Raw genomic sequence first — 18871 nt, 5'->3', positions numbered from 1 at the left:
CAACAAAGTCCATGATTATTACGCCAGAATGAGAGTATAGTTCCTAGCCATATCTGCCTAGAAAAATCGCAACTTTTCATTTTCTGTCGGTCTTAGTACACGATGCAACTACAGAAGAGTCTTAAATATGTTTTAAATAGGAAAATTATCAAAACTCTTTGGTTATTTTTAGCGCAATGCTAATGGTCTAATCAGATTCAATGGATTATGCTAAGCTATGCTAAAAGTGGTATGGCCAGACCTGGAGATCAGCTGAATGGATTCCAAAATGGTAAGAATCAAATGTTTAACTCGAGGGGAGCTGGAAAATTAGCATATATTCCAAAAAAAGTGGAGTGTCCCTTTAACACTGCATGGAAGGCATTGTTTCATCTAAATTCTCTGGTTATCAAAGATGTTTATTTGCATACCATTGTGACATATTTAAAGGGATACTCCATCATGTTTTACCTTAACTAAGAAGAGTTGATACATACCTCTATCACTCGGCGTACTAAAAAGTCACGCCTGAAAAATCTGCTCCCCCTCTCCCTCTCATAATGATACGGAGATGGGGAGCGGATTTTTCAGACGTGACTTTTTACTGCGCCGAGTCGAAGTACTCCCAAAAGTGCTATTCCACCATACATTATACTTACCCTTTTTTCTTTAGAAAAGGGTCAAGTTTTATTTTGTGCCACCATACTTGGTCGTGTAACTACTCGTTTTAAATAGGAAAAAAGGTTGATGTGTTTGGTCATTTTTAACTTCATCTCTGTTTGGTACCATTGAATGAACTGGGCTTAGCTAAGTGCTATCAATGTGTCGCCGCGCGCCACAGCGATTAAGTGCACGCACTAAGATGATAGAGGTATCAACTCTTTTTTGTTAAAGAAACACGCCCCGATTTTGGGAATTTAGCTTATTCACCGTATCCCCCAGAGTTAGATAAGTCCATACGCACAACCGGCGCAACGTCATAGAATATCTCTGAACAGGTTCACGCCCACTTTTGGGGGAAATCGCACTAGACGTTCCATTGGCTTCCATTCAAAACAGCGGAACAAAGCAACCTTCGTACACAGCCGGCAGGCGTAAACAACCCATGAAATCACTCAGATTAAACACGTCGAGTGGTTATCTGTCCACCCTGCCTGCCATTGGAGCGTGGGGGATGCATCGGCACATTTGGTTTGGTCAATGTGGAGACATGTCTCTTTCATTCTCACAGCGTCAAATTTGTGTAACAACGCTCCCTATTGGCCAGAGGTGTCTTACCCGGACATTTACTCGTACCTCATCGAGTCAACAGGGAAGCAAGTGAATGATTTTACTTCGTATTTGAAAGTTACTTGGTATTTATTTATTATGTCTTTATATTTAGAGTAATGAGTGCACTTTTCCGTCCAGCCATACAACTAACTGGCTTAGCGATATTTCCAGCAATCACTGGATGGCGTTGTTACACAAAATTTGACGCTGTGAGAATCAAAGGGACATGTTTTTACATTGACCAAATCAAATGTGTCAATGTATCTTTCGTGCTCAGGCAGGATGGACAGATAAATACTCAACATGTTTAATCTGAGTGATTTCATAAGTTATTTACGCCTGCTGGCTGTGTAAAAACGTTGCTTTGTTCCGCTATTTTGAATGGAAGCCAATGGAAGCACTGCTTTTTTATCCCCCGAAAAGGGGCGCTGACGAAATTTACAGTCAAGTTCCCGGATGTGCCGGTAGTCCGTATACATACCTTTCTCATCTCCGTGCGTGCTGTAACTCTATCTGACCAACGTATAATCACAACGTATAAATAGGAAAATGTTTGCGTTATTTTGTCACCCATTGGGAGCAATACGCCAGCTGGAGCCACTCACCTCCAGTCCCCGTGCCAAGCCAAGCCAGCGGGGGCTGCGTCAGACAGAGCCACAGCACACACGGAGATGAGAAAGGCATGCATGGACTTATCTAACTCTGGGGGATACGGTGAATAAGCTAAATTCCCCAAATCTGGGCGTGTTCCTGTAAGGTAATAACAGTTTAATATGACAAAACGATGGAGTATCCCTTTAAGCTAAGAATAGGAAAACCCTCATGTTGTTCACAATTTTCACAATTTGCTTTAGTCTATGACAGGATACATATAAAATTCCATAGGAACACTTGAGTCCCATTGAAGTCAAGGGTTGCAAGTACGGCAGATATCTGTTTGATCTGATTTACAGAGAGCAAAGATCAGTGTGCATTGAACAATTAGCTTTAAATATGTAATTGCGGGAGAGTTTATGGACCATTTTTACATTTCTGCATTTGCAAAGAAGAAGTTGTAATAGTTGGGTAAATGCTACTGTGAACCTGCTGAAGTGTCTGTGTTTTTGGGGAAAAACGGTTTGTTTTAAAGAAACACGTCGACTTTTTGGGACTAATTTACCGTATCCCCTAGAGTTAGATAAGTCTATACATACCCTTTTCATCTTCATGCGTCCCGTAACTCTGTCTGACGCACCAAACACTAGCTTAGCTTAGCACAAAGACTGGAAGTAAATGGCTCCAGCTAGCATACTGCTCCCAATAAGTGACAAAATAACGCCAGGATTTTTCTATTTATATGTTGTACTTTGTATAATTACAATGTGTACAAATAACAAGGTCATATGAGACACAGCCATCTTTTAACCGTATACATACTGGGAACTATATTCTGAGAAGGTGAAGCACTGCTACTTGACCGGAATGATTAGCGCAACAAGTAGCAGTGCTTCGCCTTCTAAGAATATAGTTCCCAGTATGTATACGGTTAAAAGATGGCTGTGTCTCATATGACCTAGCTCTCAAAGCTGATGATCAATGAACAGGGTGTAGCAGTTAAAGGGATAGTTTACCCAAAAATGAAAAATTTGTCATCATTTACTCACTCTGATGTTGTTGCAAACCCCTATTAATGTTTTTGTTCGGATAAACACAAAGGAAGATATTTTAAGGAATGTTTATAATCAAACAGTTTGTGAGCCCCATTCACTTCTATAGTATTATTTTTTTCTACTATAGAAGTGAATGGGGCTCATCAGTCCCTCCAGAAAAACGCGATTGTGCGATCGCGCGATATATTGCATATCAGCCAAAGTCCGCATATTTATGCGGGGCTGCAATTTTTCCAAATACGACGCACTTTCGCCGCATTAATTACATATTTCCGCGCACAAAATATGCGGGGCTTGCATGATTTCATAATCTCCACATTTTTGTAGCAACAAGTCACATATATATTAGCAGAAAGTTGAAAAATGTTGCATTTACTTCCCAAAAGCGCAGCCGTGTCCTCTATTGCCATGGGAACGTTATGAAGTGACGTGATTATGTGACGTGAACATCATTGCAGCTTTTGCAGGTTCCGCAATTTTCGCAAATTCCCGCAATTCCATCGCATAAATTGCATAAATATCCCGCATATTCCATCGCATTTTTTAAGAAAACGTGCCGCAAAATCGAGGATTTTTGCCCGCAACAATCACAAAAAAACTCTGCGTTTTTCTGGAAGGACTGGCTCATATTCAGAAACCTCAAAATGTCTTCCTTGTGATCATCAAAACAAAGAAATTTATAGAGGTTTGTAACAACACGAGAGTGATAAACTGTTGACAAAATTTTCATTTTTCACTTTAAATTTATTCAGGTAGTCATAACACATTTAGCTTAGTACACTTTAAAAATTGCTTGTTGCACTTTTGTTTAAGTTTAGTCAACTTAAATTTACAATGTGTAGTGTATCTTGCGACTTGACATTTGGGTTCCTGTAGCTCAGTTAGCCGAGCATTGCGAAATAAGCGCAAAGGTCTTTGATTCGATACCTAGAAAACAAGCATACTGATTAAAGTATACAATGAACGCATTGTACAGTAAGTCACTTTAGATAAAAGTGTCCGCCAAATACATAAATGTAACTGCAAAAATTGCTGTTTAATTTTTAAAACAGCTTTTAGGTGCAACACTGCAAATACTCACAATAATGTTTGTACTGTATGACTTTTCTTTCATGAAACAAAAAAGGAAGGTGCATCTTTTAAGACCTATTGAAGCAAACATGATAACGTATGATTGACAAGAAACAGATCTTTTTTAACAGCCACTGGTTTTAGTATGATTGCCTAACATCACAGCACAAGACAGAAAGAATAAATGATGACAAAATTTTCACTTTTCATTAGTTTCTAAAAACCTCATCCACTGGAGGTCATCTATTAAATTGCTAGAGTCTCTTTTGATTTATTTATTCCACAGATCACTTTGATTCAGGACGTGAATGTAAGGAGTGAACTGAATGCCTTATTGAAATAGTCGAGAAGTGACTGTCAGATTGTGAGATGTGAGTAATGTATCACACAAGCTGTCATTCATCAAAAGAACAAGTTGTGTAACTATGGAAACGGTACATGGTCCGGGATCTGAAGTTCTACAATCGGAATTAAGAAAATCATCTGTTAGAAAAGGGCACGGGGTGTCAGTGAAAACAGCATGGCACGTAGTGTACAGTACGTTATTTGGGACGCAACTTATTTATTTGCTGGTTTCACCATCTGGCGAGTCACTGGTGTTAATTTTTACTCTTGTTTGAATTTTGGTGAAAACTGCTACACGTAGTCATTTATGGCACTTTTCCATTGCATAGTACCCCACGGTTTGGTTTGAGTCAGGTCGGGTCAGCTCACCTCACTTTGACTTGGTTAGCTTTTCCATCGAGTTAGTAACACTTCGCAGTGGGAGGGAATATAGGCGTGTCGTTATATTTGTGGTGCCTACTGCTGTGACATCATACAAGTGAGAGCGTTGTTGTACCTTCCCATACATTTATTTATTTCTCAGTCCGCCACAAAGTTAAAATTGACCACCACAAATAAATGTTTGCACATCGCTTATATCACTACCTCGGTCCACATGACAGTTTCTGTACAAACACGCTTGGCGTCAGTCGATGCGCTCCGCTGAACCTCATTTAAGTTGCATTTAAGCATATATGCAGACATGTGCGTCGTGAATGTGCCGCCACAAACTGCAAGTCTGAAAAAAACTGTTATGGTGTTCCTAAGTCACAACCTGTGGATGTTTTTCATCGCTAAAAGGGAGTTTGGGAACTTACAGCAATGCACAGATGACAACATGTTTACTCGAGACAGTGCAAGCTAGCATGAAGGTAAAGCTAATCTTTTACATTATAGAGATGATGCTTGTAGTGACGATTCTCTCAGACCAATCAGTGATCTACAGTGTTTTCGCGTCATGTTTTGGTATCAGCTCAGGTTGCTTGGAACCCCAACTTAGGTGGTACTAAAAAAAGTATCGGGTACTATGTACTGTTACGCAATGGAAATGCCCCAAAAAGTATGCTGACCTAAACCAAACCAAACCGTGGGGTACTATGCAATGAAAAAGCACCATTAGTCAATGCATTCAATTCAGACTGTGGTAGTACAGTGTCAATCCTCGGTGGGTCAACTCAGGATATGTGACAAGCTTAAAGAAATCTTGAAAATAAAAATGTACTCTTATTTCACCCTCATGCCAGCCAAGATGAATCTTCAGCTGAACACAAATAAATTTTGGTTTTATACACATATATGTCATGTCATGTTTCTCATGATCTTAACCCTTATGGGTTGTTGAGGCCATTTTTGGCCATTTTTGTTTATACCGTGGGCAAATTTACTACCCTTTGGGGGTATTCGTGGCCTAAAAAGCCACTAACTTAAACGTCTATAAAAATGTATCAGATTTTTTTTTTCAAATATTTTTGCAAAAATCTGTTAATCAACTGATCAAAATGTTTACAAAAATCCATGATTTTAAGTCTTTAATTGCCAAGTTCTTAAGTGATGTCACTGGTTTGTGATTTGTGAAAAAAAAACAACTACAAATAAACTGAACAATGAGGCAAGAGTTGAGGATGGATGGAGAACTAAACAATCAAACTAGTCTTAAGTGTGCACGTGTGTGCTTAGTTATATTAGGACATTTAAGTAAGTTAAGTTTTTACAAACATACCTTACAAAAAACATTACTGATGTGCATATTGAGACAAAACACTGCCACTTATATATTTTAAGATATGTCAGTGCAAGCTGATTTTAGTTAAAGGATTAGTCCATTTTCTTAAAAAAAATCCAGATAATTTACTCACCACCATGTCATCCAAAATGTTTTTCTTTGTTCAGTCGAGAAGAAATTATGTTTTTTGAGGAAAACATTCCAGGATTTTTCTAACTTTAATGGACCCCAACACTTAACAGTTTTAATGCAGTTTAAAATTGCAGTTTCAAATAGGGATGTCCCGATCCGATCACGTGATCGGAAATCGGCCCCGATCACGTGGTTTCAGACTCGATCGGAATCGGACGTTACCTCCCGGTCAGGACTCGGATACATATGCAGGGTTTAAAATCCATCAAGATCTCGCTCTGCTCCGCGCCAGTGTACGCGCTGCGCTGGTGCGTGTGAACTGACGAGAAGAGAATAGGCAGCCGAATGACGTTAAAGTTCCGCGAGAGCGATTTGAAAGCAAACTCCTCCTTATGATTTCGCAGATCACTCTCGCGGTAGTTTGACGTCACCCGGCTGTCGATTGTTGCGGCGCCGCATGAAGTCGAACAAGCCTGTTGATGTGTTTTTATTTATAGGCTTCACACTGGTGCGTGCAAGAAACCCACGACAAACCCGGGTTTTTACCGCTTATTTAAACGACGCGTTAATCGTTTTTGTCACCATGTGCTCAGACGCAGCGTTTCACTCAGAACCTCAAGAATGCGCATTCGCGCAGGATCATTTGACATTACTGTAGAGATGAGAGATAGAGAGAGAGGTAAGAATGGTGCACACGTCGAAGAAACTTAATAGAAGTCTAGAAACAAAGTATTAAAGTATGTCTAGCCATGTCACTCATCTCATTACAATATGTTAACTAGATAACTGGATACAACTTATTGTATAGTTTAATAAAATAATGTATTTTGATTATGCAAATTAACTACGACATGCATATAGGGTGTCAGACTCATAGATTTGCATAATTTAAAGTTCAGGTTTTAAAGTTTGGGTCAACCTGTGGCAAAGCTTTAAAACTGAAACTTCCTGAAAATCCTATCAGAGGTCCAAAATGTAATTGAAACACACCAGTGGCTTTGCTGTCATCAGAATTAAACATGTTACCCCTCGAACCCTCCCTCCCAACAGAGCATCCCCACAAAACAAATCCCAATTTAACCCCTGTACATATACTATATATATTCTCATTATTTTTTAACACATCTGTAGTTATGCACTGGCACAGAGTTATACTCTTTTGACTCCACACAGAAACAGCAACGCGTGCGGCATGACATAAGGAACATCCTGATTCTGTTTTTTCGCTCTTCTTTATTCTTTTTTTTATGTATTATAGAAGTATCGGATCGGGACTCGGTATCGGCAGATACTCAAAATCAAATGACTCGGACTCGAGGGCAAAAAAACCTGATCGGGACATCCCTAGTTTCAAAGGACTCAAAATGATCTCAAACGAGGCATAAGGGTCTTATCTAGCGAAACGATTGTCATTTTTGGCAAGAAAAATCAAAAATATGCACTTTTAAACCACAACTTCTCGCCTTTCTCTGGTCGTGTGACACGCCACCGCGACCTCATGTAATACGTCATCACGTCAAGAGGTCACGGATGACGTATGCGAAACTACGTCCCAGTGTTTACAAGTGTGGAGAAAGATGACCGTTCCGATGTTGTTGTATGTCGAATGATACTAATTAAAGTCTTTGCGTCAGTTTATTGTTTAAAATGGTTTGCAAATGTGCATTTCGTATATGTAACACATGACCTTTCGACGTCATTACGCAATTACGTGAGGTCGCGCTGGCGCGTCACACGACCGGAGGAAGGTGAGAGGTTGTGGTTTAAAAGTGCAGATTTTTGTTTTTCTTGCCAGGAATGACAGTTGTTTCTCTGGATGGGACCCTTGTGCCTCGTTTGGGATCGTTTGGAGTCCTTTGAAACTGCAATTTTAAACTGCATTAAAGCTGTTAAGTGTTGGGGTCCATTAGAATCGGAAAAATCCTGGAGTGTTTTCCTCAAGGGACATGGTTTCTTCTCGACTGAACAAAGAAAGACATAAGCATTTTGGATGACATGGTGGTGAGTGAATTACTGTATCTGGAATTTTTTTAAGAGCAATGTAGGACTTTTAGAAGGATCTCTTGACAACACTATATTGTCAGTGGTGTATAAAGACCTTACATAATAAACTGTATTGTGTTTTTTTTACCTTTAAATGAGACATTTTTACCTCCATACACCGTCCGCAGGTCCCCTTACATGGAAGTCGCCGCCGTGTTTCTACAGCAGCCTAAATGGACAAACTGTTCTACAGAGCACATTTTTTCCCTACAATATGTTGTCTCAGACGACGATATGTTTGTCCTGTGGCAGCTACCGTAGATTCTCTTTGTATTTTAGAATTGAGGGGTGAGCTGTAGACTTCTGCAATCTCACTGATAGATGTTGCTAAAAAACCCACACTGGACCTTTAAGACAGCTCAAACATTCATTTTAGTCAGGGACTAGATTTAAGATGTACCCTATGTCTTTTACAAATAAACTTGAATTCGAATTTAAACCAGTTGCACTGGTGTCACGACAAAAGTAACTTTCTTACAGAAGTGATGGCTCACTGATACTAAAGAGTTACCGTGGCTTTGTAAATTAATTAAGAGTGCCTTGTTTCATACTGAGACTTTTTGAGGAACTCGGTTGGATCCTGATGAGGTTTCCGCTGTAGCCTGTCAAGCAAAACTGCCTGATTTGATTAACACAGACTTCATAAAGACTTTTTTAATTGGCTTGGCACGGTGCAGTCAGACGACTTGGCTTTATTACTTATATATGGTACAATTCAGCCACAGCGTGAAGAAATATTGCCATTGTACCTCGTAATTTCATCAAACTCTAATGCATTTTTCATTCTGCTGAGCGTGAGAGGGCCGTCTGACCGCAGTCTCAATAAATAATCCAGACAAAGTCGCACATTTTGGGAATGGCCTAAAGCAGTTGCTCGGATGAAAATGAGCTGTGCAGTGATTAGTTTTTAAGTCATCAACACACTGAAATCTACTCTCACTAAAATTTTATGTTTAATGGTTTCAGCGTTTATGCTTCGAACATGGCTTGATTTTACATGTCATTTCGACATTTCGAAAGATACACAAGTATATGTTACTATAAAGTTTTTGGCATTGGATCTTTGAAAAATGTTACAGAGAACCATTACACCCCTAGTATCAGTGCATTCTTTGGCACCTTTAAATATGTACAACCAGACCATACATATGCAGTCCGTTGGCGAAGCATTTGGGTGATTCTCACGAAAACTTGGTTTTAAAAATGTCAAGCATGAAAATGTAAAAATTGCTTAAATTTACTTTTTTTCCCACCAGACATTGAAAAACAAAGTCTGGAGTAAATGGGAACATTAATTTAAAAACTTTTACTTATCATTTAACACTTTTTGTAACATAATTTAAAAAATTAGTCCTAAAAAATCTCATTACCGCAACAGTCAGAAAACATCAACACTGACATATTTTCAAAATGACATGACAAACCTGAAAGAACATAATTTGGAGATTCTGCACATGCATTTAAAATCAAAGTATTATGCTTCTATTAATTAAATTAACATTTAATAAGCATCTGTTGCGGTAATGATAATCAAAATGTCGTGTAAGCATTCTGACAAGACAATATTTCAAATTAACTGTAAAAAATGATCTTACCTGGTAGCCATCTTGAAGTAACTGGTCCATGTGCTTGGTCACTCAAAATCAAACTTTATTAAAATTCTGTATGTGTGCTTAAACTGTTCTCAAAAAGTGTTGCGGAGGATGAGAACATCAGGCATGGACACATCATTTTCCTAATTTTTCTTCATTATTATTGTACATGAATATTCAGTAAATATTTTTTCTGTCATCTAAAGTAGTCTAGCAAAACATCCATTTATTTTTTTTCTTAATATTTTTGTGTTAATTTGATTAAATTACAACATAACGCATGTTCAAACACAGCCGGACACATTGCGGTAATGAGAATTTCAGCAGAAAATGAGATAAAATTTACAATTATAAATTCTTATGTTGAAATCACACATTGTGCAAGGTAGAACACAGTATTGTGTTAATTCTGATGCTTTTTAATGTTACTATATTACACATTTTAAAGCTAAAATCATTAGTGCCGTGGCGTTTCAATGGTTTCGTGAGAATCACCCATTTACACTTCTATTGTGTGCACATTTGTGTCTTGTGAAGAGAAATTCCAACTCCGTTAGAAATGTTTGTGTGACGCATTTAAACCATGCCTAAGCCTACAGGATAATAATTTTCCCCCTTCCTCTAAAATTGGTGGCTATTTTGGACTCCAGCAGACGAAGAGTAATTTTCTGAAGCTTTCTGTAGAGCCTGAAGTTTGATACTGTTTTGTATATTTGCTTGTATGTTTTCTGCAGATGGTGGTCATATCTGATGATATTCATGAATACACAGTTGCCCTTAAGGACACAGAGGATAAGATCGCCCAATGCTCAAGCAAAGTAAGATCATCACGTTGACCATGTTATACATGTATCTACTACACAAGCATAAACATATAAATTGGTTGCAGGATGAATTTGTAAAATATTTATCTATTTAAGATATTTTTTGGTATACCCTAAGCAATCACGACTGTTAAAGGCAAGGTCCGTGATCTCTAAAAGCCAATGTTGACATTTATAATCACCTAAACAATCATGCCCCTACCCCAATCAAATCTAGACCTTCTTTTGATAGACCCGCCCCACACATATGCAACCCAGGCAACAATGTCGTTTAGTAGACACGCCCCTTACTGATGATTGGCTACAAGTGTGTTTTGGAAGTCGTCCACACTCCTGTTTTCAGAAATCGTGCACTTCGCCTTTAATATTGTTTATACTTACAGTTGAATAAGGATTTGAATAATCTTTATCATATGGGCATAAAGTTTTTAATTTCTCTTTCATAGTTGAGAGGCATCACCACATTCCTCCTCATCAGTTATATCAGAGTCACTTTTTTCAAATTTGGATGATATAAATGACATCATACACATTGTAGATAAGACAGTCCTGGCTAGTAGCATTCTGAAATAAAAAACACACTTATTATTTCCATGCTTATTAAACTTGATGCAAATCAATTCCAATCACATATATACATTTCAAAGGATTCACCCATTCCACGGAATGTACACAATACTTTCTGGCAAGCTTATTGTCATCTATTTATAATGCTAACATCACCTATACCCCCTCCCCACATTCCAGAACATTATCGCCTGACCCTCATGCAGCAAACAGATATTTGAGCAAACAAAGCCCAGACAAGAAAAAAGGACCAGCAAAGAATATTTTATAAATAATAAGATACAGATAGTTTCAAATATTGCCACATAAATACTTTCAAACTCTCGAATAAATAATTTATTTCCTTTAAACGTATTTAGTACTCTTTGATTAAAACCTTAAAATAGACATTTAACATCAATATTATATTTTGTTGCCATAAAAATTATTAAAAAGTAAATTTTTAACAGTTTACAAGTACAGCAAATTAATGTAATGTGCAAGGTGCACAGGTACATTTTGCTACCCTTCAGACCCAACGTTGTAAAATTACAACATTGACATGACATAAGCTCAATATCTAATAGAATCAAAACATTTAGCTATATCTTAAAATCTGCATGATCTAGACACATAACTAATCACAGAAAAAAATATTTTAAGCATTTTACTTAAATGATTGTTGATTTATTCAATCCATTAAAAAAGGGTTTGTTCTTCAAGGTAGGTTTGCAGGTTTTGAAAGTTCACGGCCAGGAAAACAAACCTATCTACAAAGTCTACCATTCAAAATCATTGCAGGGTTAAACATTAGGACTTTTTAGTTGTGTAAATGTGGTTTTAAAGAGAAAAAAACATGTACAGGTATACTTTATTACATTTTAAACTGATGTTGTAATATTACAACCGAGGGTTTTACATGGTTAAGTAATATACTGTCACATTACTTTGTCTGGCACTGTGGGATTACTTAAAGTAATCAGATTGTATTGCCTGGCAGACGATAAAATAGGTTCAGAAAATCCTAAAAAAAAACTTTTGACCTTGAGCCAGAAAGAAACTCCCCCAAAATACCCCAGTTCTGCTAGCAGCCACATACAGTAGCAACTGGGAACACCTTAGCTACAGCATAGTCATGTGCTGGCATCCGTCAATAACAGCCAAGCATTTTGTTTTGCAAGAGTAAGCATCCCTGATATTTTTCTCAGCAATGCAAATTGAATTATTTATGATGATCTTATTTTGTTTGCAGAAAGCGGATATTCTAGAGGAGTTGCAAAAGAGCCAAAGAGTGTTTGCTGAAAAGTTAAACCACTTGAGTCGCAGGCTGGCCTGGATCAACGTCACCATCTTTTCCAAGGTACCCCAACAGAGAAACATTTGGTTAAACAAACTGTGAAGGAAAAGTAGCATTTAAATTATTTCCTGACATTTCTATTGAGGTATTTTTAGGTGTTTCATATGAACTGTGAGATGCCCTTGAAACTGTTCTTTAAAATAGCAATTGGAGAAAAGTAGGAGTGTATACTGTACAAGCCATTGCATTTATCACTGAACTTTTCTGCATGCAAAAAAAAAAATTAATTTCCTTGCACTTTTTAACTCTTTCCTCGCCATTGACGAGTTATCTTGTCAATTAAGAGAAAACATTTCCCTGCCCATGACGCTTTCCTGACCAGTTTTTACGGTAATCTGTAATTCTGCTATTATCCAATATCAAATGTATAAAAACTGAAGCATAAACTAATTTGAAACATTTTAAACTCCATGTATGTTTTGATAATCGTTCTGAATCTGATTTCTAACAAAATTCCTTTGCAAAAATGCAATTATTTCAGCTTTTTGCTCAAATCTTTGTATTTTGGAAGAAACCTACCCATATTTAAGAGGTTATAAAAGAGAACAAATTAAAAGTTTTTTCCCGTTTTGTTTGTTTGTTTGAAAACAGAGGGTCTGTTCTTTCATTTGATTTATTTGTATGTTTAGTGCTGGGCAAAGATTAATTGTGATTAATCGCATACAAAATAAAAGTGATTTTTTTGCATAATATATGTGTGTGTAATGTGTGTAATTATTATGTATATTTAACCACACACACATATACATATACTCATTTCAGAATTTTTTATTTATATATAATTTTTTTACAATTATATATCACATAGAATATATATAAAAATATAAATAAATATATACACACATGTAAATGTTTTTTAAATACATACATGAATGTGTGTGTATTTATATATACATAATAATTACACACAGCATACACTTATATACCGAGCCCCTACGGTGACATTGGAGTAAAAAAAAAAGTGTAGTTTCATGTGCTCACGCGAAACCCTTATGTGCAGAATTTTTTGTAAAAGTTTAGTTTCGCGTGCGCACGTGAAACTTTCGCGTGCTCACGTGAAACTTTCATGTGCTTACGCGAAACCTTCACGTGCAGAATTTTAAAAAAAAGTTTAGTTTCGCGTGCTCACGTGGGACCTTCGCGTGCTCACGTGAAACCTTCGCGTGCTCACGTGAAACCTTCGCGTGCTCATGCGAAACCCTTATGTGCAGAATTTTAAAAAAAAGTTTAGTTTCACGTGCGCGCGATACTTTCACGTGCGCTCGCGAAACTAAACTAATTTTTGCTCCATGTCCCCTTAGGGGCTCCGTACATCAGTGGGGAACCTTCAGGGCCTTCTACGCCTTCAGAGAAGGCCTAAAAAAATTAATAAAAATATTTTTTATAATAATACTAATAAATAATAAAGTATTCAATAAAAATATGTTTTTACATGTTTAAATTTATATTTAATTTAATTTAATACATGTAATATATTTTCTCTCATCTATGTTCTAACGTTAAGCTTACTGTCAGGTTCATATCCAATCAGAATCGTCTGTCTCTATTAAGGCCCGGTAAACTGGCTCATTCATTGGTTAGGACTTCAAGAATCCCAAGGAAGGCCAAGCTATGTGTTTTGGTGTGGAGAGTGACGGGCAAATCGACCAATCACGCTTTGATTTCAAGTGGGCGGGTAAAAAACAAAGCATTGTAAGCCTTCATGAAGTCCTAATCATGCAACACGCTGGATGCGAGCTGCCGTAAAACAACAAAGAAGAAGTCCTAATCATAGACCGTCTAATGGCCCGAATCTCTGCGGTGAGAGTGGTCGAGGTAAATGGCAGAAAACGTGATTGACGTTGTGGCTAGTTTGATAGGGCTGAGGTAAAAACGAAATTACTTAAGCGGGTACTCGCGAAGAGCACAGCCGAGAGATGCGCGTGCAGCTGCGCTGCGCATATCAGACGTGAACACGAGAAAAATAATGGGTTTAATTATACTTTCACTTCCTGACAGTTTTACTTGAGGATAGTAATGACTGCAGGCGACGCCGAATTACATACAATATAATTACCTAACTAAATCTCAGAGAATGCAAAAACATTCACCGGGGCTCGGGCTAGGGATTTTGCGAGCCCGCAAAATATAACAGTTATAAGCCACAAGGAGGTGCACTGAGAACGCAGGGTGCTATATTTCCCCTTATGAAAGAGACTAACAAGCTATCCTACAGCTAAATATATATTTACAAAAAACAAAAATTAAATGCAAATTTACAGAGCAGCAGAGTCTGTATTTGTGTTTATCAGTTAGATTAAAGTAATTTTAAACTTTAAAACTGCATTTAAAGGCAAACGATGCCTATTCTGTAATTTAACTTTGCGTGCTCAGAATTGTTACACGTTCACTGTATGATTTAACGAAATACGAATAGCCTAGTATTATATTCTGACTTTTAAAATTTATGAAAAACAAACTACTCTCAATTTATTTTGGTGTTTTTTCCCCCATGCTCACTTTTCTCCATTTTCCTGTTTTTAAGAATTAAGTCGGTGTAGTAAGTAGAACCTATCCATTAAATTTGTGACTTTCATTTATTGCGCCATGCGTAATTGCGCATGGAGAGGCATTTGCACTTCATTGCATATTTTGAAGGCCCAGCTGAAGTACTCACGGTTCGCCACTGCCGTACATATATTATGCAAAAAAAACTTTTATTTTGTATGCGATTAATCGTGATTAATCTTTGCCCAGCACTAGTTTATATATTTATAGAAGAAAAGTTTCACGAAAAATGCTGCCGTGCAACTTTTTTTTAAAGGCTGGCGGGGAGTAAGTTAACTAAAAATAGCCTTTCACTCCAGTCTACTCAGACTGTTTATTGAAGGGCACATATTATGGCCATTTTTACAAGATGTAATATAAGTCTCGGGTGTGCCTAGAATATGTCTGTAAAGATCATTTGTTATAGCATGTCTAAAATGCCACTATTTGGTTGGCAGTGCTTTTGATTAAAAAAGATCTGATTGCGGTGAATACAGTCTGAGAGATCTTTAGCTGCATTAGGGCTACAATGCAGTGGCGGCTCGTGACTGCTCATCCACGGGGTGCTTATTTCATATAAGTTTTCAAAATATGTGTTTGTTGTGTCATGTGAATCATGTGCATCACGTGTTTTGTCAAAATACGGGCCTGCTGCACACGCGTCAAAACCATTTATGATAAAAGAGATGCTCAGGTTCACAAAATAAACGCAAGACACTCCCTTAACAGTAAACTTTGATTATGCATGAGATTATGCGAGAATATGGCAAATGTAAGTATTTTGACAAGACACGTGATGCACACAGGATCTCTCGACGTGCAGAACACTTTTGAAAAAAGGAACCGCACACATGACGGGCTACATAGATGTTGTGACGAACTTCGCATCAAGCGCCCTTGAAAAAAGAAGTCACCGGCTGCCACTGCTACAATGTGCTAACAAACACATTAAGTAAAGCTTTGGGTTAAAATTAAACAATCAGTCAGTGGCCGTGGGTGGGGCTTTGTTGGTGTGATGTCACATTAACAAGAAAATAATAAGACAGCTTTGGTTTAAATGGAATTAATGCTTTCTCCGCCAGTGTTTAAAAAAAGTTGCCAGTCAGCGGCAACATTTTTTATGTTTTCACAAAAGTTTAATGCCTTCCAGAAAATGTTCTTCTTTAAATATATAAAAATACAATATATCAAATGAAAGAACAGATCTTCTGCGTAGGTTTCTTAAAAAAAACTAATTCAACTCGTCATTGGCAGGGAAAGAGTTAAAAAAGAAGTAGAGGGTGAATTTTTTTCATTGTAGGCTTTTTCTGCTCACACAACACCCATTTACTTTATGTCCACCTTGTAACACCTCGTAAAAGTGGATTTTGCATAATATGTGCCCCTTAAAACAGAAAAATGCGATTATGGGGTAAGCAAAAAATCTTGAATATTTTTCTTAAACACTAAATTCAAAAAAATTTCAAGTAAAATTTGCTTACCCCACTGGCAGATTTTTTTGCTTGTTTTATGCACAAAATCACTTCAATTTGATATTTTTGGTCTAAAAATTAGACTTATTTTTTTTGGGTCGTTTTGCTCATCAAGAAAAAGCATCTTAATTTAAGAATATTAAGATATTTTTTACTGAAAACAAGACAAAAAAAAACTAAGAACATTTTTTTCTTGAAAATCATTTTTTGCAGTGTAGAAGTCTTAAAGGTACAGTAGCAACTTTTTTCAGTAAGTGTCCAAGCAAGAGAGTGATACAAGTCACTAAAATGACTGTTTTAGTACAAGAAACCTTGATTAATATCGCAAGCTGGTTCATTTGCATGCTTACAAGTTCCTCAAGAGGTAATAATTTTTATCTTAACCAAATCTGTGTAAATGCAGGAGAAGATGTTGGATGTGTACTGGCTCCTACGGGTATGTATCCGCACCATCGAGCATGCGGACAACACAGGCTCCTTGTTCGCATTCATGCCAGAATTCTACCTCAACGTGGCCATGAACAGCTACAGCGCCCTCAAGAACTACTTTAGCCCATCCAACTGCATGGAAGAACTGCCAGGTCTTTAGCATTTATTACTGCTTATATTAGCTTTCATACATCATTTAGCTCTATATTGCAACAATTTTGGGATTGTTTTTGTGCTGTTTTACTTGCGATTGAGGTTTGTGTTGCTTGTATTTTACTCTCAGGCTATGAGGACACGCTCACACATCTCGCTGCCATTCTCTCCAAACACTTTGCAGATCCGCGGATCGTTGGTACAGGTGAGAGTAACACAGACCCATAAGCAAGACTCCCTTTACTGTCCACCAGATCAAAATCTAAAGAGAAAAAAATCCCATTAACTGAAAGTGCCCATTGGTGTAGGTCACCCATTGTTGTAGTTATTTGTACTGTTTGTCTGAGTAATAGTTATACATTTTACTTCTGCAAATGTTCCATGTTGATCAGTTTTTATGCCACTTAAATGAAAGGAAAATGTTGTGGAGGGAAAGTGGAAAGTAAATTGCGCCCATCTATATTTATGCATTTGGCAGATGCTTTTATCCGAAGTGACTCACAGCGCATTTTAAGGTATACATTTTTTATAGGTATGTGTGGGTTCGACTTCAAACACACAACCTTTTGCATTGCTAACGCAATGCTTTACCACTGAGCTAAAAAGGGGCACACCCCAAAAGTCTAATATGCAAAGATTCCCTCATCTTGCTGACTCCAAACTACAGCAGCCAACAAAGTCAATGGGTGATTCTCACGAAAACTTGGTTTTAAAAATGTCAAGCATGAAAATGTAAAAATTGCTTAAATTTACTTTTTTTCCCACCAGACATTGAAAAACAAAGTCTGGAGTAAATGGGAACATTAATTTAAAAACTTTTACTTATCATTTAACACTTTTTGTAACATAATTTAAAAAATTAGTCCTAAAAAATCTCATTACCGCAACAGTCAGAAAACATCAACACTGATATATTTTCAAAATGACATGACAAACCTGAAAGAACATAATTTGGAGATTCTGCACATGCATTTAAAATCAAAGTATTATGCTTCTATTAATTAAATTAACATTTAATAAGCATCTGTTGCGGTAATGATAATCAAAATGTCGTGTAAGCATTCTGACAAGACAATATTTCAAATTAACTGTAAAAAAATGATCTTACCTGGTAGCCATCTTGAAGTAACTGGTCCATGTGCTTGGTCACTCAAAATCAAACTTTATTAAAATTCTGTATGTGTGCTTAAACTGTTCTGAAAAAGTGTTGCGGAGGATGAGAACATCAGGCATGGACACATCATTTTCCTAATTTTTCTTCATTATTATTATACATGAATATTCAGTAAATATTTTTTCTGTCATCTAAAGTAGTCAAAACATCAATTTATTTTTTTTCTTAATATTTTTGTGTTAATTTGATTAAATCACAACATAGCGCATGTTCAAACACAGCCGGACACATTGCGGTAATGAGAATTTCAGCAGAAAATGAGATAAAATTTACAATTATAAATTCTTATGTTGAAATCACACATTGTGCAAGGTAGAACACAGTATTGTGTTAATTCTGATGCTTTTTAATGTTACTATATTACACATTTTAAAGCTAAAATCATTAGTGCCGTGGTGTTTCAATGGTTTCCTGAGAATCACCCCAATATAAATTATAAATAATTCTTTCAATGTGCTATGGACATGAATGAAATCTCAAGTGTGTTTTACCCATTTGAAAGATGTTTTAATGTGTACAGTTAAATAATGTGCACAATGTTTTCATGATCGTTGAATGGGAGGATTTTCTTTAGATGTGGACCTGCTGTAGATGTGGTGCTTTCT

The 18871-nt window shown here is 37.0% G+C and overlaps 1 protein-coding gene across 1 annotated transcript in view; it reads left to right on the top strand.

Moving 5' to 3' along the window:
* The window catches only part of rnf123 (ring finger protein 123), a 239019-nt gene that overhangs the window by 50337 nt on the left and 169811 nt on the right, over positions 1–18871 (top strand). The window contains exons 25-28 of the mRNA XM_073861959.1: positions 10520–10603; positions 12408–12515; positions 16914–17091; positions 17223–17297. Coding sequence (XP_073718060.1) covers positions 10520–10603; positions 12408–12515; positions 16914–17091; positions 17223–17297 — 445 coding nt within the window. The remainder of the gene's footprint in view (positions 1–10519; positions 10604–12407; positions 12516–16913; positions 17092–17222; positions 17298–18871) is intronic.

This window comes from Misgurnus anguillicaudatus, chromosome 23 (assembly GCF_027580225.2).
Source record: "Misgurnus anguillicaudatus chromosome 23, ASM2758022v2, whole genome shotgun sequence".
In the NCBI taxonomy this organism is placed as follows: domain Eukaryota; kingdom Metazoa; phylum Chordata; class Actinopteri; order Cypriniformes; family Cobitidae; genus Misgurnus; species Misgurnus anguillicaudatus.
This window is presented reverse-complemented; position numbering and strand designations above follow the sequence as displayed.